Genomic DNA, 23,634 nt, shown 5'->3' on the forward strand with positions numbered 1-23,634 from the left:
CGCGAAGCCGGGGCCTGCCCGGGAAAGGCTGCCCGAGCCCTGGCGTCGTGTCTGCCGGCAGCTCAGCTGGTGCCCAGCGCCTTCCGGGGACTCCTGTCTTTAATTCTTTAACTTCTGCAGAAAAGGAGCCGTCAGCACGGCGGCGCTGAGGGCGGGGCCGCCAGCCGGCCCAGGCCGGTACCGGCGGCGTCTGCTGGGTGCCTGAGGGAAGGGCTGCCGTTGTGACCCTGCGAGGCGGCTGTGCTGGCTGCTTCTCAGTTTAGTCTCCATTAACCAGTGCTAACGCCAGTCAACGTACACTTCTGTGGGCAGCTCCACCGTCTCTGGCCCTGAGCGTCCCTCCTGCTGCTTCTCCGTTAAGATCTCAGAAGTCCGGTCATAATTAATTACAAGGTTGTGTGAAGTACTCCACAATCAACCCCCAACTTCTGCGTCACGTATAGAGACTCTGCTCATCTCCCCATACAGAATGTTTTATTTCCACAGTCAAGTACTCGCAAGTTACAACTCGCCTGGTACCTCTTACCTATCCATTACTACATAGTCTTCAAAAAAGAATTGCGTATTTTGGGGTTTTTTTAACCAGAACCCTGCCTTCAGTGTTCAGTATACTCCACATCTCACTTATTCTTACTGTTTATTCCAGCCGTGGCCCTGGTGTACTATTTCAGTCTCAGAAAAAGTTAATTTCCTCCTCCTGTTACCATGAGGCTTACAAGATCCCCTTCAGACAGACTAATACATTTACCTGCATCGCTTCCCTGCCAGATTGAAGAGGTGTCGCCCACATTTTACATATGGGAAGCAAATGGCTCCAATGTGAATGGTTCATTTTGACAAAAGTTATAGGTAAGAGCAAACTCATAAGACATTGAGTGAGTTTACCAACAGTTACCGTGTTGCTGCAGTGTCTTCTTGTATTGCGCAGGGGGCTCCTGACATGGATGCCTGATACTTTTATGGTTGTAAAAGCATGTGGAGTGTAGATGTTTCCTTACCAGTATCTAGAAATTAGATTTCTACTCCTGACATTTTTTTTTCTTCTGTTAGCTGGTTGTGTCTCTCTCCTGACGAGCTGTACCACAATCTTTTGAGGAAATGTATGTGTATGCGTATTCTGTTCCCAACAGCAGAATCAACAACGTACCCAATTTCCAAGATAAGCAGTGATTTAGCCAGGAATACTAGAGGGGAAAACCTCCATGCCAGAAAGCACCTAATCCATGCAAAAGCTTTGTTTTGAGAACCAGCCTTCTGCTGATTTCCTTCTAGACTGTTCAAGGTTGTTGCAGTTTTGTCTTAGTAAGTTTGGGCTAGCGGAGGGCTCTGGAAGGGGCTGCTGGGAAGGGTGCAGGTTTTCCTAACAGAGTAAAAAGCTAAAAATCCCAAATAACCTGTGAGGGGGCTTTTTTTTTTTTTTCCATTTTATCAGTTCTGCAAGATACCCTTTCTGCAACAGAATTTTATGCTTTTCTCCGTTACCCCCTTGGGTTTGGGGGCCATTGGCCTCTGGAACACTGGGCCATGCTGGGACTCGTGTACCCCACGTCAATCTTTATTCTTCTTGGTCGTCTGGAAGTATTTATCACTTCCTTGCGGGAAGACTTCAGCCCCTTGTACAATGTATTCAACTGCTTTATGAGAAGCGGAGAGAGCAGCTAGTCTGGCCACGGGTAACAGCAGCCTTTCTTCTGGACTTTGCCCAGAAAATGATCCACCCTCCTCTCTGTTTATTGAGAAAATTGATTTGAAGAAGAACCTCATAGTTTTGTAAGTAAGCCTAGATTTTTTTTTTTTTTTGTAACACAGAAGGTCAATTTCTTTAAAGAAAGTTAAGAAAAAAAGCTGGCTTATTAGTGTGCAGGTTTTTTCCAGCACGCTTAAGCAATGAAATTAGGAAATAGCGTATTGCATAAATTGTGAGAATACTACTAAGCGCTGCTGGGTATGAGAAGATAAGTGGGGGGATGAAGAGGCTAAAAAGCATCTAGGTGATCTAAAAAAATACACGGGGACGTTCAGCCAGAAAGCGAACCAGTAACAACTTTGGCGTGCTTCGCGACCCCCGCGTTTCGTTCAAAGAAAAATGGAAGTTGGGTTTGTTTTGGGTTTTTTTGCCGCTGCTGATGAAGCGAGTTCCCGCTGCAGGTTGCGTTTACCTTGCCCACAGCCCTAAGGCCTGCCGTCCCCAAAGCCGGGTTACTAACCCAGGGCCCCCCCTTCCCGCCCCAAACACCCCCCGACCCCGCCGCTCGGTGCCCATCACCGCCCCGCCCACACCGCCGGCCGCGCACGCGCAGTGCTCCCCCGCCCCCCCCACCCCCGCCGGCCACTCGGGGACTACAACTCCCAGACGAGCCGGCCGCGGAGCCCCTGGCGCCCGTGTCGTGAGCGCTGATTGGTAGAGACGGTCGGCGCCGCATGCAAGGCTGCCTGTGATTGGAGAAGGCGGCAGGCGGCAGGTCGCTTCGCCGTTTAAGTTGTGGAGGGTCGGTTACGGCGGTTATTTTGCTGTTGGGGGCCGCTCTCAATAGAGGGCTGTGAGGTGGCGGCGGCTGTGTGCGGGTGGTGCCGGCCCCCTCCCGCGCTGCCTCGGGAGCTTGTCCCTGCCTTGTTTGGCAGGGGGCCCGCCGGGGGCTTTTCCGCGCGGCGGTGGCCGTTCCCAGCGGGGCCTGCAACGCGCCCTAGCTCGTGTTTCCGCCGGGCACCCCCATCTCCGCCAGCCTCCCAGGGTACCCGGGGCCGCAGGCGGCCCGGCTGAGCCCCGGCTGGAAGCTTCTGTCCCTTACCCGTGGTAAGCCTGGCCCTTCCGCAGGGGCGCCATGAGCGCGACGGACTGCTCTCCGGGGACCTCCCCTCGCTCCAGAAGGTAGTGTGGGGGTTGCCTCCGTAGTCACCCCGCGCCGAAGCTGCTCTGCGGACTCTGGCCCCGCAGCTCTCCCCTTTCTGTCAGGTAGCCAGGCTTAACGTAAAGGCACCGTTTTGTCCGCTTTTGTACACGCTGTGCTTCCTTGTCCTTACCGCTTTCCATTTCCACTGTTCTCTAGTTCAGTAATAAAGTATTCACCTTGTGCCTATGTTACCTGTTTTCTTCTGTTGCTGTTATTTATTTTTCCAAGTGTGTTGTTTAAGGCATTTCTGGGCACAGCTGGTGGGAAAGTTCCTATGTGAAATAATCATATTACTGTGTATTTAATACTTCCCTACAGTGCTAGGAGTTAAGGAGCTTGGCATGTTTTCATGGATGTAGCACACTGGGGTTCTGATCTAAGCAGCTTTGGTGAGCTGGTCCATAAAGGTCACCGCTGCCTCAGTGTCACCTGCCAGATCACTTTACGATCAAAGTTCTGGCACTGGCTCCAGAATCAGATTCTGGACTGTGGTGTTTTTTTAAGCAGATCTTTAGTAAAGAGGCTTCTTAGCTTTAATTCTGTTACACATGGCATCATTAAAAAAAAGGCTTGTTTGTCAGATCAGCATAAATAACAAAAAGAACACTTCCCAAGGGAGTTTTGAACTTTACGTGCAGCTCTGTTTGCAAATTTGGTGCTTGTTTGAGCAGATTAAATGTTTGAATGCAGTAAACATTGCTTAAAAGAAAAATCAGATATGTAACTACACATACATATTCTTGATTTGATTTATGTAATATTGACATGCTTTCCATCTAGTACCTCAACATAAGATTCAATAACTTGGAAGCTTCTATTTCACTATCAAGGGTGGACGAGCTATGTGGATAAGAACATCAAGTACACCATAAAGGAAAGCATGTACATTCCTAGACCTACATCTTAAATTATGGTAGCTGGTGCATCAGCTAACCTGAATTATTGTCGTTAGGGTTTTCAAAGTTTTTATTTCTCCTAAATGCTGTGATCTCCTGTTAATACCCAGAATTATTCTTTTAGTCTTTCTTTAGACTGTGTTTTTCTCTCTGGATATCAGATAGTGATTCTGTCACAGATTATGTCTTCCTGTTTTATCTTACAGTGGCTGCTGCTTCTAATTGCACAACAATGGACTTTTTTGTCCCCTTTGTTCTCTCCTTCTTTTCCTTCCTCCTCTTCCTTTCACGTTCACCCTCCCCAAATAGCCTATGAGACTTTCCTTCCATAACATTTTTCTTTCTCCCTTTTCCATCAGTTGGCCCCATCTCCACAGTATAGCAAGCCGGCAAGCTGTTCTATATCAAAGCTTTTGTTTTTCCTAAACGCTGTGATCTCCTGTTAATACCCAGAGCACAGACAAGCTAATCTGTGTTTGAAATTGAACCTGTGTTAAAATTGAAAATCTATTTTTAACTATTTTATGAAGTTTTTTTATTTTATTGTCTGAAGCTTACATGTCATTAGAAACTGTTTCTGTCCAGGCTGGCAACCCCCCATGTCTCATCCAGATATGCTAGTTCTCAATCTCCAAATCAGGAGGACTTTACTCCTCTCCCTTCAATCAGTGAGCGCTTGGCCTTTCTCCGTCCCTCCCGGGAGCTGCTGGAATACTACCGTAAGAAGATTGCTGACTTTGATGAGGAACATGAGGATTTGGTAAAAAGGCTGGAGAGATATAAAGAAACGTATGATGAGCAGGTTAGGAAAAGAGTTTTTGAATGATGATGGACTATGTATCCTTACACAAACTTAGGATTTCTCTTTGGTTGAAAACTCAGCACAGATGGTCTTAGATTTACCAGTAATGTGGTAGAGCTGAGCTAAGAAGAAATAAGCAGATTTCAGGGTTTCATTGTAAGATCTAGCTGTCTGTCCTCTGTCAAAGCAAAGGATATTCTTCTATTCTTAAGTTATTATAGTTTGGTTATATCTTCACAGTGGGTTGTTTCTGGTTTTTTTTAAATTAAAGCCTGAGTTTAGATGTTCAGTTCCCACGTGGTCCAACTTCTTTCCCTTGTTTCTCATAGTAAAGAATGAGTGCTCTTTTGTCCAAATTTAGTGGGCTTTGAGATACGGATATAATTTGTATTTACTGCAATGGAATTCATAAGCTTGGCCATAGGCTATTAAGCAGTACGCTACACAGCAAATAAATGCAAATTTAAAAGAAACTCCAAAACCTAAAAATCTTTGCCTTTTAAAAGAAAGAAATCTTACAGAATATGTGTAAGATATTCAGTGCTCTGATATGCCTTACAGCATACATCTGTCTAGCAGTCATCTTTGTAATTGTGAATGACCCTTTGGGAATAGAACCATCACTTCTGAGGTGATTGAGGTGCCTCCTCAAGTACTGGCCATGCTTGAAGCAGCCTGAAATATGTGGAAATACGTGGTGTACAAGTTACTTTTGTTCAACGTACGGGAAAAAGAGGGGCAGGTTCCAAAACAGTGCCTTCTCTCCTATGGGAATGGTTTTCTGAAAGGTTTGTTAGTTTTCCACACCAGGTAGACAATCATTAATGAAACTTGGTAACTAACCAGGTTTCTCACTACTAAACCATACGGGTATTTTAATGTTTATTCTTCTGTAATTTCTTTTAAGAGTAAGTGCTATTACAGAGGCTTTGCTATGTTTTTGTTGATGTCAGACTCCCCATACCTGTGCCGCTCTGACTGCCAGTGCAGAAGTACAACCATTGGAAACAGGAGACCCTGGCTTAGGCCTTATTTGACTGTTGTACAGTGACAATGATTCTCAAGGCTCTGAACTCCCTTTTGACACATTTTTTAAAATCATTTTTCCAATGCTGCCCTCATCTGGTCAAATTTTGTAAGAGAATTAAAATAATTCACTTGAACTGGCAGTTGTTCTATACCAATTACAGGCTCAGGGCACAAACAGTTTGTAAGTGTTCTCCAATGCTCTGTATCATTTCAAGTACCTCATTCTCTCTACCTAGCACAAATTGCAGTGGGAAGTACGTCAGCGAGAAGAGGAGATTGCAGAGTTGCAAAAGGCTTTGAGTGATATGCAAGTCTACCTCTTCCAGGAGAGGGAACATGTCCTTCGTCTTTACTCAGAGAATGACCGGCTGAAAATCAGGTGTGCTCTCTTAGATGGTGGGCTGGGTCACTGGCAGTAGCAATTGCATGCCTTATGTTGTAGTTCTCACCCAGATCTGGAGTCTTCAGAGAAGCAATTATGCCACACTTCCCAGGGAGTACTCCTATGAAATCATAGCAGTCTTGGAAATGGAATGCAATCTGTTAGGCTGCTAAATGTTTCCGCTTATTATTCCTCCTGTTCCAGTAGTAGAAGAAAGAGCAGAAGTTGAACATAGATTCAGATTTGAATTGCGAGTTGCCAGTTTGAATGTGGAGGTTCCGATTTAAGCAGACTGTGGTGGGTTGACCTTGGCTGGATGCCAGGTGCCCACCAAGCCACACTCTCACTCCCCTCCTCAGCTGGACAGGAGGAGAAAAAGTACAACGAAAGGCTTGTGGGTCAAGATAAGGACAGGGAGATCACTCACCAATTACCATCATGGGCAAAACAGACTCGACTTGGGGAAGTTAATTTATTACCAATCAGAGTAGGATAATGAGAAATAAAAGCCAAATCTTAAAACACCTTTCCCCCACCCCTCCCTTCTTCCTGGGCTCAACTTCACTCTGGAATTTTCTACCTCCTCCCCCCAAGCAGTGCTGGGGGACCGGGAGGGAATGGGGGTTGTGGTCAGTTTATCACATGTTGCTTCTGTTGCTCCTTCCTCCTCACCCTCTTCCCCTGCTCCAGCGTGGGGTCCCACCCACGGGAGAGAGCCCTCCACCAACTTCTCCAATGTGAGTCCTTCCCACAGGCTGCAGTTTTTCATGAACTGCTCCAGCGTGGGTCCTTTCCACGGGGTGCAGTCCTTCAGGAACAGACTGCTCCAGTGTGGGTCCCCCATGGGGTCTCAAGTCCTGCCAGCAAACCTCCTCCAGCGTGGGCTCCTCTCTGCACGGGGTCACAGGTCCTGCCAGGAGCCTGCTCCAGCGTGGGCTTCCCAGGGGGTCACAGCCTCCTTCAGGCATGCCCCTGCTCTGGTACGGGGTCCTCCATGGGCTGCAGGTGGATGCCTGCTCCACCGTTAACCTCCATGGGCTGCAGGGGGACAGCCTGCCTCACTGTGGTCTTCACCACGGGCTGCAGGAGAATCTGCTCTGGCCCCTGGATCACTTCATCCCCCTCCTTCTTCACTGACCTTGGTGTCCACATAGTTGTTTCTCTCACATGTTCTCACTCTTCTCTCTTCCAGCTGCTGTTCTGCAGCAGTTTTTTCCTCTCTTCTTAACTCTTTTATCCCAGAGGCACTACCACCGTTGCTGATGGGCTCGGTCTTGGCCAGCGGTAGGTCTGTCTTGGAGCCGGCTGGTATTGGCTCTGTCAGACATGGGGGAAGCTTCTGGCATCTCACAGAAGCCACCCCTGTAGCCCCTCTGCTACCAAAACCTTGCCACGCAAACCCAATACACAGACCTTGCACCTGCCTGGCAAAACTTCCTCCCTCAGCCCCAGCCCTAAAAACACTTAAGCTCAAATAGAAAATACAGACCAAAGCAAATAGTTTCCCCTCACTCTATGAGATCATGTTGACAGCCACTCCTTTTTAATGCCATTTAGTTGGGGAACTGGAGTATAACCTGCTGTACCAGACTAGCTGCCAGTGGCAAAGGAGTTCCCAACCTTCTTCAGAACATTTGTGGGTGATAATATCAAGTTTTCTGTTAAAGTTTTAAGAACTTAAGTCAAAACGTGTGTCGGTGTGCTTTGGCACTTCTCACGAGTGTGATGAAAGCTCTGATACAACCCTTAATGTAGTTTGCTTTAAAAACAATGGACACTTACAATCTGTTGAATGAAGTATCTGAAAGGATTTTAGGTAGTTCATAACTCTGGAATGCAAATTCTTTACCACCATGTGCTATTGCTGTATCAGCCTATGTAGTATTGTCATACTTGAAAAGAGGAATGCTCCCCAATGCCAGCAGAATTGGTGGTGGTCTTATTATATTGGCAACATCAGTAATGTCTTTGGGGAGTTTGTTTTTAAAGCAGCATTCTCAAGAACTGCAACAGTTTGGAAAACTTGTAAGCATTAACGAGTAAACTAGAAAGACAGTGTGTCACAATGTCTTGATGTACTTAAAAATAGCGATGTACTGACCACTTTCTTTGAATTCCAGGGAATTGGAGGACAGAAAAAAAATTCAACATCTCCTGGCTTTAGTGGGAACAGACAAAGGAGAAGTTACATATTTTCACAAGGAGCCTCCACATAAGGCAAGTTCCATTTTTCTGTGGAACTCTGCTTTTGATTGTAACATGAAGATCCGTACCCCAGAGGCTGACCACAGACCAGATCTGTCCCACAGGTCAAAAGTTGCTAAATGAGTCCAAAGCAGGAGGGAACTGTAGCTCTGTAGCAACATCAGGTTGTCGTATAGCTGCTGACAGATAAGTAGGAACAAGCACACTGGAAGCAGGTCCTCTTAGCATCAGTCTCCCCCCAAAACATACCTCCAGATCAGCCTCCTAAATGTCAGATAGGAGTCTGAAGCCATCTGGCAAATGGTTATTGAGAAGTTGGAGAGAACACTACAAAGAGAAAAAGAAAAAAAGGAAGTGCAGAAAATGACCAGGTGGGGTGTTTGAAGATCAGCTAACTCAGAGTGCCTATCTCTTAGGGCCTCAGTAAAGAATAAAGCAGTGTTGAGGTTGCTGCAGCAGTTTCCTGGGCAGGAGACTGCAGAAGAGCCATCCCCTCTAGGCAATATTGTACTGCATATTTCAGAAATAATTTCAAATTGATTAAATGTCAGTGCATATGAAGTGCAGTGTAGTTGAACCTACTTAAGAAAGTAATGAATCATGAATGATTCGGACATACAGAGACTATGATGGAATATAGGATTTATCTTGGAATAAGGTGCAGAAAAAGGCTGAAATATGCTGCATTGTTTGTGGTTGCTCTGCACTGCTCAAGCAGTTCAAAAATCTTGCAGAAGCTTTAAAAGACCCTGATACAGGGTAGCTCTAAAATTAGGCCTATTATATAGCATTGACCTCAAGATAAGCATTGGGGTTATAACCAGCTCCCTCATGGCCTCCTGTTTTTAAGGGGGTTTCAGTTCAACAGTTGAGTTGTTTCAATAGTTTTATTGGTTAGCTTTTATCCCAGGCTTGTTCAGTAGCTTGAGTGAATGTGCTGATGAATCAAGCTTCGTGTTTCTCTGTCTTGGTAAGGCAAGAAGGAATATGAAAGAAGGAAATAACATAATCTTCATCTTCACCTTCCTCTTCTCCTCTCCTCTCTGTCCCCAAAATGCTCCTTTTCCTGCTGAGGGTGCTGATTTTCATCCTAATGAAGCCAGCAAAGGCATGGTTACTTTCCAGTTATTTCGGTGAAAAAAAAAATAGAGGCAGAAATGGCAAAACTCAGCCATGATAAAGGAAACTTTTCAACACGGACATTACACTTGTGAATGTCTCCCTTGTCTTGTGGTAGAAGTAAGGTAATGCTATTCTTTTGGATATATCATTTTACTCTTTAAGATTTGTTCTTGACCATTGCAACTTTGGAGAAGTCAGATCTTCAGCGAAGATACCTAATCTTGTTTCTATAGGTTACTGTTCTGCAAAGGCCAGCTAACTCCAGGGAGTCACATGAACGAAATGATACTTCTAGAACAGGTACCACACCAAGCTGATTAACAGCAGCTCAGCTATTGATACTTGTTCCTCTGTGTGTTTGTGTCTGGTATACCAAAATAATTCGTTACTGTGAGTACTTTGGTATACCTCCATTAAGTTCCCTAGATGTATCCATGTGTACATATATATACATGCAGTACTCTTGGCTTCCCTTCAAAAATCTTTTAAAATAACCTGAGCTGGCTCTCATGTCTATGATCTGCTCAGCTAAGGAAGAGGCTGGTAAGACCGTGGAATGGCTGTTCTGGAACTATGCAGGTACCAACTGGACAGGCACCCTTAGCCACAGCCATTCCAAGGTGTGAGGTTCTGCTTGCCTTTAGTGTAGACAGTAGTGTGGGTCTGGATGCCTGCTTACTGATTTTCTCTTTTGAAATAACTGCCTCTTCTAAATTGACTGAAATTAGCTAACAAGCTCAAAACTCATTCAAGGCTTGATGCTTGTGCAGCTGTGTCACTGCCTATTCATCATTTATTTAAGAAAATTTGTTAAGTTTGCTTGCTATATATGCCAAGAAAATTAGTAGGTTGCCTAAATATTTTGGTGTGATAGTGTGGGATAAAGGTATGTGATCACCATGAGTTCTGAAAATCTTTTCTTCCAGCTAGCCCTCTTAGAAGTCCTTGTGGCTGTAGCAAGTACTATCCACTTCCACGGTGACAGGAAATGGCAGCCGTGGCTAGCTTGCCATCAGGAGTTCTGATTATCCAGCAGCCTTTGTTCAGCTCAGTATGGGCCATACAGCATGGCCTGAGACTAGGAATTCGTTGTACTTGAACTGCTCTTGAATCGTATGCAGTTCAGGAGGCAGCAGGTTGGCCACAGCAGTTAAACCACCTGGCAAGCTTTTTCCTGTTCTTGTAGGCCTGCCAGAACATACAATATTTTGTGCTTCGAAAGGTACTGCAGGTAGATTGGAAAACCCTTTTCTACTTCTGTTAAATTTCTGCAATAGGCACCAAGAGGAGCACTTCAAAACCAGCAGCAAAAGGAGAGAAACCAGAAAGTCCTGAGAGATATCAGAGAGATAACCAAACACTTCTACTTCAGGTAAAAACATTTCCTAAACGATGGACATAATTCCTGGCTGTCCAGGAAATTATGATAGACAAATATGCTGTCTGCTTAGATAAGATGTAGACATACCGATTTTATCAGTACCCACATCTTACTATGGATTCCCACTTTCTATCAGTTTACTTAGCTGCTTCTTTGCGATTAACGTAGGCTTAGATTTAAGAACTTGGTTCTGATTCTGGAAGCTTTACATAAGCAGATGTTCCAGTAATGTCAGCTGGAATGTGTTGCCCTTAAATATAGAATGTGTAATTGATGTTATCTCCCATAATTTGATTGTGGCTATGAATTTACGTTAAACCCACAGAAGATCTGCAGGGTTGCGTATTTTATGGAAGTCTGACAAAAGCAATGTGTCTGAGACGGAATTAGGCAGCCCTGATAAGACGCACTAGTAGAATGAAATGTTCCCTTTGCTAGACTTCAGTGAAAGATAGGGTGTAGATAGCATGACAGAATGAAAGATAAAATATACAGAATCATGATCTGGGGAAGATAACAGAAGCTGTATGTAAAGCATGAGGAAGGATGAGTCAAGAAAAGCAAATTAAAGAGCAAACTTGTACAGCAGATAGATTTGTTTGTTTGTTTTGTTTTTTGTTCAAGGGGAGTGGTGACTGACCTAATGGCCAGTTATCTAACAACATTTATTCTGGAGCAAAAGCATCATACAAAATTGTCATAAAAATAAGCAATCTAAATATACGCCAAGTTTTTTCAGATAGTTTCTTACACATAGGCCAGATGCACATTTTTCAATTACTTGTTCCAATTTGCCTCCCTGACTATGTGCCCTAGACCAAGATTCTTTGCATCCCTCTCCTTCACTCATTATCTTGTTTACATTTAGTAATTAATTCTGGTTGAGTAATTTCTTTTGTTCAAGATACGTGGACTTGCTGCCTTCCTGGGATTTAAGTATTTTTATATCACCATTTCGTTGGAAGATGGTAGCACAGGGACAGAAGTGTGTCTGCATATTCCATAGCATTTGTCACATCCTGTGTGAAATTTGAATCTTTCCAATATCTTCAGTCTATTGTTGATGCTTATAATATGCCTGTCTTGCCTATAGCATGATTTTTTTCTTAAAATGTTTTAGTTCTTTGAAATACTTAGCATTAAAACAAAAATTAAAATTTGAGAAATGAGAACTCTCAAAGGTATTATCGGGTAGAGTCTTTGATCTGAATCTTGGAATTTAAGAGACTTGCAAGGACAGGAGCAGAGCTGCTGTGAGGTCTTATTCAGTAATGTCTTTGTTTGCTTATTTAGGTGGAGGCCCTGCAAGCTCAGATAGAAGAACAGACACGATTAGCCAAGGAACAGGTTGAGGCACTACTAGAGGACAGGCGGATTCACATGGAGGAAGCCCAGGTCCAGCATCAGAGGGACCAGGACAAGATCAAAACTATAACAGATAAGTGAGTGTGAGAGAATGACCATGATGTACTCATGAGATGAGAAGAGAGGGGAACAATAGAAATATTTTGGCTTTCAGTATGTTGCTTCCTGCAGCAGGCAGAAAAGCAAATTATGCAGCCATCTGTTTGGTAGTGTGTGTGGAAGAAGATGAATAGAGTAATCTGCATATTAAAAATCCTATTTCACATTGGAAGAATATCACTTCTTTCATTAGATGAGAAGAGCTAAACTCGTTAGGAAAGCACCTACTACTTCTTCCATGCTTTTTCCAACTTGCAATGATGACTGAGGAAATTAAGGTAGGAACTAGGAAAGAAGTTAACTCCACTGGGATCCCTTTTTACAGACTCCATAAGACCCAAAATCTCTTATATGAGAGTACACGTGACTTTCTCCAGCTCAAGTTTGATGCCCGAGCCAGTGAGAAAGCGTGGATGGCAGAGAAGGACAGTCTGTTGAGGAAGCTTGACAAAGATCTGGATCAGCTTATTATCAGCAGGGAGCCAGGAAGAGAGAAGAAGCAGAGAGATACCAAGAAGATGCTTCGAGCAGATGATGGAGCTTGGAAACTCCACAGCAGAGAAATAAAGGTAATTTTTTTTTGTCCTAGGTAGAGGCTCTTTAACAGTTTTTTACTAGAAAATTGCAAGCATCTGGGTTTTGCCAAGATAGGCAGTAGCTAGCAGCTGTTTCAAAGCTGTACTGGCTTGCCATAAGTTATGTTGTTGTTGGCACTAATGTAAGAAAAAACCCTCTCCTGCCTCAAAATCAGCATTGCTTGCAAATTTCAGATAAAATGTATAGTTAGGATTTATGGTAGCACTTCACTGTCAGTTTCTTTTATGCCCAGAACAAATCCCTACTTCTGCAAGCCACGTGATATGTAGGCCAACAGTTCTTGACCTGCTTGTTGCACATGCCTTTCTTTTAGTGTAAATGCTCTCAACTAATGGACTTAGAATGCAGTGTCTGTATCTTCCTTGCTGCTGTCAGGGGAGAATAAGTCCTTTCAATTGATGTCCCCCAGCTTTTCTATAGTAGTCAGGATTTTTCTTCCACTTCTAGTATACTTCCAGTGAGAAGTTGGGAGATCTGAAGTGGGTGAACAGGCAAGAAGGAATTGGAAAGTAAACAGGCAATAGGGAATTGTTTTCATCTATCACTGAATGCAGATGCTTCTGAAAGGCAGTGCTGGGCAAGCAGCTGTGAAAAGGGGAATTACAGCATTAGCTGAATATTATTTTTAAGGGGAAGAGGAGAGAGTTCTTTAACTGATCATGAGCAGTCATGCAGAACTGATGACCTAATTAAAAGGTTTTGGTAATGGAATTGGTGTTAGAATATTGTCCTTACCTAGTTATTTCATTAGCTGTAGCTCCAGTTGTTAATTTTTATTTGCCTGTCATATTGTCAGTCTATCACACTTGCTTTTCCAGAGCAGGGGAAATTTTGTGAGCACTGGCTTTTGAGTTGATTCTTTCTGTTCCTCCTATGTCCTAGTCACTGCAAGAACAGCTATTGCAGGAACAGCGCCTATCAAACATGTATAGAGAGCAGTGTGTCACCCTGGAAGGTGAGCTGGCTAGGATTCGTGAGGAGGGAGATGTTGGCAGAGAACTCTTTAAGGTAATTAGTCTGTAATCATCTGCTAGCTATGTGATGATCTTGCAGCATTTATTTTGTATACCCTATTGAATTTTCATCTCCATAGGAACGCTCAGAAAAGATGGGGAAGCGCCTGAAGCTGATGACTCAGCGATATGAGGCCTTGGAAAAACGTCGTAATATGGAAGTGGAAGGCTTCAAGAATGACATTAAACAGCTTCGGCAGAAGCTGAAAGATGTAGAGAAGCAGCTCTTTAAGGTAAGAGCTAAGCATTTCTGAGGCAGACTATTATGGGCTTACCCTATGGAGGTGTATTCTCAGTATTTAAATGCAGTATTTCCCTAGAGTTAAGAAAATAATTTCTTGCCTAAGTACTCATTTAGATATTAATATTTGTCAAAACTTGCCCTCTTACGTATTTTATGAAGCAAAAAATATTTGTCTTTGTTAATCAGTAAGGCATCAAGCTTGCCAGGAACTGTCCTGATTATGCATTAGCTGTGTATTTTTGTTGCAACTCTGAAAGTTCTTATCTGATACCTGTAGCTCATTTAGCTGTCTCAAAATTGCAAGGCAGTAAAGTAGTTTGTTTCAGAAGTATATCCTGCAAAGAAAATGAAGATTGGTTTTCTTTCTGGGGGCCATAGTGTTTGGTTTTGTTCCAGGAAGAGGTAGATCATTGACTTAAGTATTGTGAATATTCTATTTATTCCTTTGTTAATATCTCATTTGTAACTCTGAAAAAATCACTGCAGAAACAATGGCTGGAAGTTGAAGCTGTGTACTGTGTAGTAGCTTCCAGGTGCATAGATGAACATCAGAACAGCTTAGAAGGGAAGTCACAGCTTTAATGTTGCTTGGAGTTTAGGATGAAATTTTTGTCTAAGATATACTTGAGAGGATGATCTAGGCATAGCTTTTGTCCAGCCGACTCCCTTTCAAGAGTCTGGCAGTGCTACCGATTCACTTGTTTTCTGTACTTTTGGCGCACAGTTGTTTACTTAGACTAATGCATTTGTCTTCACTAAAGGCTTCGATTATTTTTTTTAAATTTCTTGTTGGGCTGTGGGTTTTTAAACTTTATTCTTTAAGGACTAAACAGCATATGTAAATGAGGGAAAAATTGCCTATGATACCTTTACTACAGACCTGAATGTTCTGTAACTGTGGGTGTGCTCTTAATTGTATTCTTAATGTCTTTACACTTTTAACCACAAGAGGGCAGAGGAACAAAATACTTGATAGATGTCTCCAGCGTGATCTTTAAATCCTTCTCATTACTTGAGGTTAAAATGACTGGAGATGACTAAATTTCCTGATTTTCATATTAAAATCTTTGACCAAGAACTACATGATGACAATGAGACACCCTAAAGGGTCGAGAGAAAAGAGGGCTTTAAGAGCAGCTGCCAAGGCTGTGCTGCTCTGCTGTTGAAAGTGGGTTGGCATGCTATCCACTTCCACGGTGACAGGAAATGGCAGCCGTGGCTAGCTTGCCATCAGGAATTCTGATTATCCAGCAGCCTTTGTTCATCTCAGTATGGGCCATACGGCATGGCCTGAGACTAGGAATTCGTTGTACTTGAACTGCTCTTGAATCGTATGCAGTTCAGGAGGCAGCAGGTTGGCCACAGCAGTTAAACCACCTCTAGTTCTAGTAACAAAAGATGACAAAATGTCATCATATCAGGTGAGGTACTTAGAACTAGATAAAAGTTATTTGATAAATATTTTAACTTGCTTCTTTTTGTGGGTGTCTAAATAATACAGGGATTAAAAAGGAGTCAACAGGTTATGGGTAAACTTGATTATATTCTATCCAGATTTCTTCTTCACCAGTAATATAACACCATAATATATAAAAGCTTTGTTCTTTATTTTTTGTTCTGGAGCACCTTTCTATTGGTGATATGCATTAGCCTAGTGATATTAGCTTAAGCATCCTCTTTGCCAGCTACAAAGGGTCTCCTTTCGAGTTCTCTCCCTCATATCCTCATCATCGTACTCCCTACATCCTATTCTGTACAGCTTTGTTTTTCTTAATCTGTTTTTCTTTTCCTTTTTAGGTGACTCTGAATATTGGACCAGACCAGGATCTTGCAATTCTACATGAGGTCCGCCAAGGAAACAGACTAACGCGTAAAATTCAAGGAGAACTAAAAAACTTAAAAGCAAAAATCTATGGCTTAGAGAATGAACTACGGGTCTGCTGAAGCTGAGGTATTAGCTGGCATCCTAGTTCTAGAAATGGGACATTGCTAGGCTGGAATAGTCATATGTGAGAGCAGCTCCTGCCTGTCTGTTTCCTGGCATCCAGTGACAGAAGGCTTGAGGAAATCTGCTGTCAATGTCATAACATTGTACATGAGCCGTTCCTAATGTGCCAGATTATATTGCTGTTTCAGCTGAGAGATGGCATCTGATAAGACTGACATAGAAAGTACATGATGACTTATAAATCAGGAATATGCTTATGACTTCATCTTACCTTCATATCTGTGGTAGGGGTCAGTGTATACTGGCTTTCACCTTTATTTGGACTATATTATAAACCATATATATGGTTATAATGAAATTAATAATCATGGAGGGATATGGTTCAAGATCTGAATTGCTTGACTGACCTTTTCCTATGTGAGAAGCAGCTTTAAAATGGTTCAAATGATTACTGTTTTGGTGCTTAGGCACTTCAGGATGTAACTGGAAATTTTCTTTGAAAAAGACCATGTATAGAAAGTATGTACTAAAGTGTATTACATCTGACTCTCCCCTTGACAGTATAACTATTTTTAAATGGCTTCCCTTTGCTTGGTTCTAACCTAATTGGGACAAACCTGACTGATTTAATATGGTGGAAAAAGATAACGTGTTATAGAACTCATCTGAAGAACCAGCAACATCTACACTTGTTTGGAATGTTTGAGGGGGGGAGGGAAATACTACACTATCGAGTGTCATCTTCTCGTCCCCTTCCTCCCAGTTTAACTTAACACACAGAGGAAGCCCATAATAAAAGGCATCTAGTATCTTCCTTAACCACCATATTATCTGCCTCTGTAGCTTTAAACAATATCATGGTTACGTACCAACAAATCATGGTCAACTTTTGCTACAGCAGTTGTTGCTACTGAACTGTAAGTGAAATTGGGGTGGAAGAGCAGGTGCCTAGTTGCTACATGATAAATATAAGTCTAGCTATATGATGACTATCTTCATACCAGACATCAGCACATCACAATTCTAGAAAACAGATGAAATAATGAAAAGGGTTACAACATGGCTTCAGCCCAGTTTATAATTGTGGGTATTCATGCTTTTACCGTAGCATCAGCAAATCTTGTAGACTGAGAGCAGATCTGTGTTGGAAAAGGGATTTCAGTGCCTCTGTTTCCTACTGTACCTTTCCTACCTTGTTAAATGTGACACAAAGCAGAGTAATATCTTTCTGAAGTATACACCTATAGGCTACCAGCACTTCCTTTCCCGCTGGAAAGAACTTAGTGTGTGAAAGCAGGTAGTTTCTTTTGGACATGGTAATGGCCATGGAGATCCTTATTCAGCGTCTGGGAGAGGTAGATATGCAAAAGATGTTTTTGTGCTGTCAAGATTTGGAGAAATAATTGTTTTTATAGCACCAGATAAAGCAATGCAGGAGGGGAAAATCCCTTAAGAAGTCAAGGCCCGCTTCAGTTGTGTATCCTTTTTGTGCAAGCTTGCTGTCCCTTATGGTCCTGTACTGTGGCTTTTATCTTGTATGTGTTCTGGAGGTCAAATTCATCACAAACAGACTTTAGTGTGGGTGGCTGACAGTCTGTACCTAGATGCTCAACTACTACGACAACTTACAAGAGGCTGTGTTAAAGTATGTTGCACTGATTAGTTCAGCTGAAAATGCTGAACTGTCCAGAAACTGATTCACGAACAACTTGGGTGCCGATGCTATGGGGACAGTTGAGGAAGGTTATTAAATAATGCTATCCATCATTTAGTCTCACTCTTTCTTAGTTGACTTGTACTTTCTCAGATAAGTCTAGCTAATTAAATTGAGTTTGTATGTGAAATAACATGCTACTGGTTTGAAGATAAGATATCAAAGTTATCACAGGGCCTGGAAGGCTGCTTCTGAAAATTGCTGCATAATGAAGTATTAGCCACTTATTCAGCAGGATCCATCTACTTAAAATTCAGCTGATGGGAAGCTAGCAAAAAGGTCTCTTGAACCTATAGAAATAAATGGGTTTCTGCTTATTTTCAACTCTTCCAAGCTAAAGAATTGCCTATGAAATAACATTTTCCTCACTTGAAAGCCCTGAAGAGTGTCTGGATAAAGACTGTAGGCTTTTACATTCAGGTTTGTAAGATTGGGAGGAAGTATTGGGGGAAGAAGGATGTAAATGTTTAATTTCCTGTCTTCCTTACCAGTATTCCGTATTACTTGAAAGACTGAACAGAATAAAACTACAGCATTCCTAATATATCTGCTGGTGTGTCAAAATCAAAGTGCAGCTTGAAGTTTATTCTTAATTTGTCACTAGACTATGAACCCTTCCTATTCAAGGGGGTGGGCGGTGGGGAAATTACAGTAGTGCTGATGTGTAAATCCATTTTATTTGCAAGCTTGAATATTTGTCCAAGGGCAGGAAGTGCAAAGCATTGTACATGTTCTTTCTGTGTGACACCATGTGATCATGTGAAATGTTGCTTTATGTTGCCAAAACAAATGTGGACCTTCAAACCAAGAACTGCTTTAAAAAACCAAGTGCTTTCTACCGCTGACAGCTACCCTTTAAGATGTCCGTAAAGAATTATTGGCCTTTCCAAAAGAGTTCCCTGGGAAAGGTTCCAAGACCTATATTAGTCAATTTTCTTCCACAATTTTTAGGTAGAAAACAAAAAAATGGCATTTTCTCCAAAGACTGATTAGCTTTTTTTTGCTAATTTAAGTTAGTAACGTGTGACTTGTATCATTTCAACACAACTAAATGCCAGGTTATGTATGTAGGAACACAGAATTTGAAAGATCTCCAAAATGGCTGATTCTAGGAGTAAGGAGACCATCCTACAGAGGATTAAAGGTTAGAACTGAACAAATGTTCTTATTGTGAGCCAAGTTACTAAAATGTTTCTTGCATAAATAGGAGAAAAATGAGCAGTAGGGGAAAACTTTATTGTTGTGTAGCCTTATTTAGGTAAGGAAGGAGTGCATACATTTCAGAAAGGATGTTGAAATATTGGGTAAGGCACAGAACCACAGATGATTCAGCAGAAGAGAAAAGGTTGTGCAAGAGCTCATATTGTATTACATTAAGAAGACTGATTAATATACATGTATCTTGAAGATAAAAAGCTACCAAGGTGCCTCTATCCCAGCAGAGAAAGGCTGAGCAAGAACCAGTAGCCTGAACCTGAAGTTAATAAAAAAAAAGCACACCTTTTTAACAGGAAGATTGCGCTTTTTCCCTCATTATAACAAACTATTTGTGGAGGTAACAAATTCTCCATCTCTATCTTCAAATCAAAAAATTATTGCACCTCTGGAGAAGGTAGCTTCTTTTAATAAGTCACTGGGTTTGACACATTAGAACTTAGTGAAATATAATGATGTGACCTAACAGGAAATCATTTAATGGTTCCTTCTGGCTTTAAACCTATGTTTTATTTATATGCAATATTTGTAGGAGTTTTTCAGCACTCGTGCAGTTGCCTTAATTATAGGAATGTATGCTGTGTCAGCTTGCTCTACACAGCAAGGTTACACAAGGTAAGAAAACCAAAACAAAATTTAAAAAAATCACTTATGATCTTCTGATACCACCACTTGCAGTAATTCCCAAATTAATTGGCGCTGTGACTGTGCTTAGAAAGGCAGAGTAACTGTAGCCACAGTTCTGATAGCTGTCAGAATAAATCTAAATAATAGTATAGTATATACTTCTATGCAATGGCTGTACTCAAATTGCTTATGTAAGTAGTAGTGTCAATTCAGAAACATGCACATTTTACCAGTATGGATGGACTGTGGGCAGCCTAATACTCTGGAATTGTAATGCCTCTGTATGTAGGCCAGGAAGTAATTCTTTGATAATCAGATACTTTTTTGAGACTAGCTGGGAGCAGCATCCCTGTGTACTTTGTTCTGGTAGATCTGTTCATATTCGTGAAAAGCTATGTCATTCAGACTTTTAATTACAGCTCACAAACAAATTTAATTCTGCTACACTAGAATGTATTTGTGCTTGCTCAGCCAAAATCCTAATAAAGATGTCTCATTTGTCCCCATTCAATGTGGCATTACAGGTAATTTTTATATAAGGACATTTTAAGATTTTTCTTTCTAATTTTTCTGCAATATTTTGCTTTTATATTCCCAAGTTGCTTTTAATTGTAAGAAATATCCCCTTTACTCCCTAAACAGTTATTCTCAAATTTGCAAGTCTACTGTAGAAGTATATGCACTTCTTAGGATGTGGACTGGCATTATGTACCAAAACATACTTGGATACAGTGTAGGAGGTGTGAGAGGTGAAAGCTGCGATGATTCCTTTTGGCTGCTGTATTCATAGGGTTTAGGCACAAAGAACAAAGTTTGTTTTGATTCTTATGTTGCATCAAAAGTTTAGGACTTCCTTTCTGAAAGGAAGGCCTGAAACAGGCCATCAGAGGTAACTAGAATTTAATCCACTAGCAGGAAATATTTCTGCTATGACTGAAGTATTTGAGAAGAGTGGGGTGTCCTTCTGATATTTCCCATTTAGCACCAAATGAACTGTTTGGAGAAAGGCCATCTTTGAATATGAGTTAGTGGCTGCCCTTCAAGTAAGCTCCAAAAATACAGCTTTATAAACAGAGCCCTCAATGGGGCTGGCTATTCACTTACAGTGACTAAATTGCATGTTTTAAGAATTGTGATGCTATTGGATCGTGGACAGAGTACAAATGTGTAAATACGGATTATTTGTTTTTATTCAGAAAACCCAGAGAGGCTTTCAACACAGAAGTGTTTCTATGTTAAAGCGAGACAATTATTTACTACACAGGCATGAAGGGTTTCATTGTTGAAATGGGTTCAATTTGAATAAAAAGCTCTGGATTTACCCTGGTGAAGCATGTCCAGGATGTGCTGGATTCTCCTGTATTAATTCAGGGACCAAATTGCCTTTCTTTCACTGTAAACATTTATCTCTGTATAGAGTCACTTCTGAACTGTCCAGTAAAACGGTTTTCTTCCTCTTCAGTGCTAGCTTGGGTGGACAGAAGTCTGCTCGGTGTCATCACAGGGAGAGCTGCTCAGCTTTGTGTTCTGTAGTGTCCCTAATAAAATGACTGTGGCATATCTTTGGAACTTCTTGAAACACAAGGATGATGAGCACAGTTGCTTAAAATATAAGCCAAGTGCTGATACTTTTAAGACAGGGGAAGGAGGAAATTTAGGCAAGACTTTAGTCAGATTTGAAAACATGGACTTCCAAAATTATCAAATACGTAGATACATCTTTCATTATGGTAAATGTCTAAACCCTGAAAAGTCTTTTGAAAGTTCTCAAAGTATATAAAAACTTTTTTCTGGAAGTGCAAACATGTGCTCTAGATATCAAGAGATCGGTCTGATGTGCAGAAAGCAATTCAGGCCAATTCCTGGGGCAGGACCTGCAATAAGGAGGTGCTCCTAGAGGTACGGGGGGAACTTCATGTAAAAATGTGTCCTCTTTCCAGCTGAAAAGGAAGAGCAGCCGTTTCTATGTAATTTTATCTGGACAGCTGGGGCTTGAGACCTATGAAAAGAGTTACGCAGTGAAAAGACAGAATCATGAATGAGGCTTTCCACCCCGACAGGTAAGTTGTAGGAGAGCAGTGGTGTGACCGTGATGCTGTCAGTCAAAGCCAGAACTGGGAGCGTAGCCATGTGACCAGTGAAAGCGAGGGGAAGTCTCAAACCCTGGCTCAGGCCAGTTCATACAAATGTTGGCAGCGTAACTGTGTACAGGTAAAAATCACGTTGCTGATTAATAGAACTGTTAGCAAACCCCACCATATCAGCACAACTTAACTGGGCAAGAAGGTCCTTTTGCTAATAGTTTGTTAATTGCAGGAGCACCCGGATTCCCTTACTGTGATGTTAAACTGCAGCGCTGACAGGGATTTTTCTGGGATAGCTCCACCAGTAATGCCTTTTAGAGCCCAGTCCATTCCTGAGGAGCCAAAAAGCGAAATAATGGGGAACTGTGTCTTCAGAGACTGCCTTTTCCTTTTAGAAACACTTCTGTCTTTGAGCCGTTTCGATTATGAATGTTGAGATGAAGTAATTGTTTGTGCTTCAGAGCATGGCTGAGGTCAGGAATAGGGGTGTGGAGCCACCGGGGTGGTGAAAGCCAGGGGCAGTTGGGTATCTTTGGTGTGGAGCTGGTAATTAGTGTTAAAATGAAAATTACACAAGAAGAAAGAAGGGAGGGAGCAAGTGGCAGATAATTGAACCTTTGGGGAGCCTACAGAGAAAGGATATTGGCACAGAGCTAAAAGTGATTTACAGAACAGAGAAACGGTTGTTAGATAACTAGAAGCAAAAGCATAACAAGAAGAGGCAGGGATGCACAGAGATGGAGCTGGAGAGGGGAGCCGGGAGGAACAGGAGATGCGCGTCCTTAAGTGCTGCACTCCTATCAAAGGCTGCTTTTATCATGAGGAAACATAGCCAAAATAGAAAACAAACAAAAGCCCAAACAAAGCAAAAAAATGCTCCAGTTGGCTCATCTGGCAAATAGTCAGTTTCTTTGAAGTGGGTATTCAGGGTAGGCTAGGAGAGGTGTATCCTGCAGTGATCTGTCCGATGTTCGAGGATGGTCCGTCAGGGCAGTCAGCAGTGTCAGCTCCCTGCCTGAGTCATCTAACCATGACACAGACCCTGTTCCTGCATCACCTCCGTCCAGCTCTCTTGCTGTTTCTTTCCCTAATGGGGCTGACCCCAGCATATGGGATTACTGCAAGCTGTGGTTTCCACCGCTACCATATTGCACCCAGTGAAGATGAGAGATGTGGAGGTCTGGGCACGCGCTTGTGTGACTTGGGACGCTTGAGAAATTGGGAATACAGGACTGCTGGTGGACTTGGGATAAGAACATTTATGTGAGGTGTTTTTAAAACATTAGTGTAAGTGGGACTCCTACTCCTGGGCATCAGCGCTTTCCGCAATGAATAAGTGGTCCAAAATCAGTTACTTTTAAGTACAGCATAGGGCTATTCCAATTCCTTATTTCACTATTTATTACACATCCAGATTAGTTTTGTTCCTTAATATTGTTCTATTGTAACTATATTGTAACAGATAGACATCAACATGCCACACTTATTTCCTTAAGCTTTTTCTCCAGAGATAAGAGCTTTTCTGTGTCTTCCTTACAGCACAGTTCTACCAGGAAAAAGATTTTGTTTCTTTACAAGTCAACAATACTACTGTTAGCCTACAAGTTCACTTTCCCCTCCCCTCCATTTTAGTACCATGTTCAGAAGAGAAAAATGTGCTTACTTACTTTAATATGCAAAGTTTCAACAAAGTGCAGTTGTCATTTTTCAAAGTTAAGGTTGTTCCTTTAAGAAATGCAGACAACTTCCTGCTAAGAATACATCATTCAGTTCTCATTCTGTAAATGGTAAATAAAGTTTCTTTTAGATTGGTATTTATTACACATTTTTCCTAGTATTTTTTCCTCTTTTTTTCAACAAATATGAAAAACTCAGTTTATTCCTCTCATGCTGGAAAAAACCCAAACCAACACACCACCAAAAAAATTTCCACAGTGAGTGTCATACCCTTATATGAGATTTCTGCCCTGCGATGATTAAACTGGTGCACAGGTTCAAGTTTTCAGTCGTACAGGTGCTG

At 42.1% G+C, this 23,634-nt stretch overlaps 1 protein-coding gene across 2 annotated transcripts; it reads left to right on the forward strand.

Moving 5' to 3' along the window:
• Window positions 1-808: 808 nt before the first annotated feature.
• CCDC77 (coiled-coil domain containing 77) lies at window positions 809-23,390 on the forward strand. Of its 2 annotated transcripts, none has more exons than XM_072872998.1 (11): window positions 809-849; window positions 4,373-4,589; window positions 5,855-5,997; window positions 8,121-8,217; window positions 9,561-9,627; window positions 10,605-10,699; window positions 12,002-12,150; window positions 12,498-12,741; window positions 13,652-13,777; window positions 13,863-14,015; window positions 15,824-23,390. In XM_072872998.1, the coding sequence occupies exons 1-11, from the start codon at window positions 824-826 to the stop codon at window positions 15,968-15,970; spliced, it is 1,464 nt and encodes a 487-aa protein (XP_072729099.1). In that variant the 5' UTR covers window positions 809-823; the 3' UTR covers window positions 15,971-23,390. The 2 variants fall into 2 exon arrangements, with proteins under 2 accessions (XP_072729099.1, XP_072729090.1); XM_072872989.1 differs by lacking the exon at window positions 809-849 and adding an exon at window positions 2,497-2,869 and having other exon boundaries at window positions 15,824-23,389.
• Window positions 23,391-23,634: the final 244 nt, after the last annotated feature.

Source organism: Ciconia boyciana, chromosome 1 (genome assembly GCF_034638445.1).
Source record: "Ciconia boyciana chromosome 1, ASM3463844v1, whole genome shotgun sequence".
Classification (NCBI taxonomy): Eukaryota; Metazoa; Chordata; class Aves; order Ciconiiformes; family Ciconiidae; genus Ciconia; species Ciconia boyciana.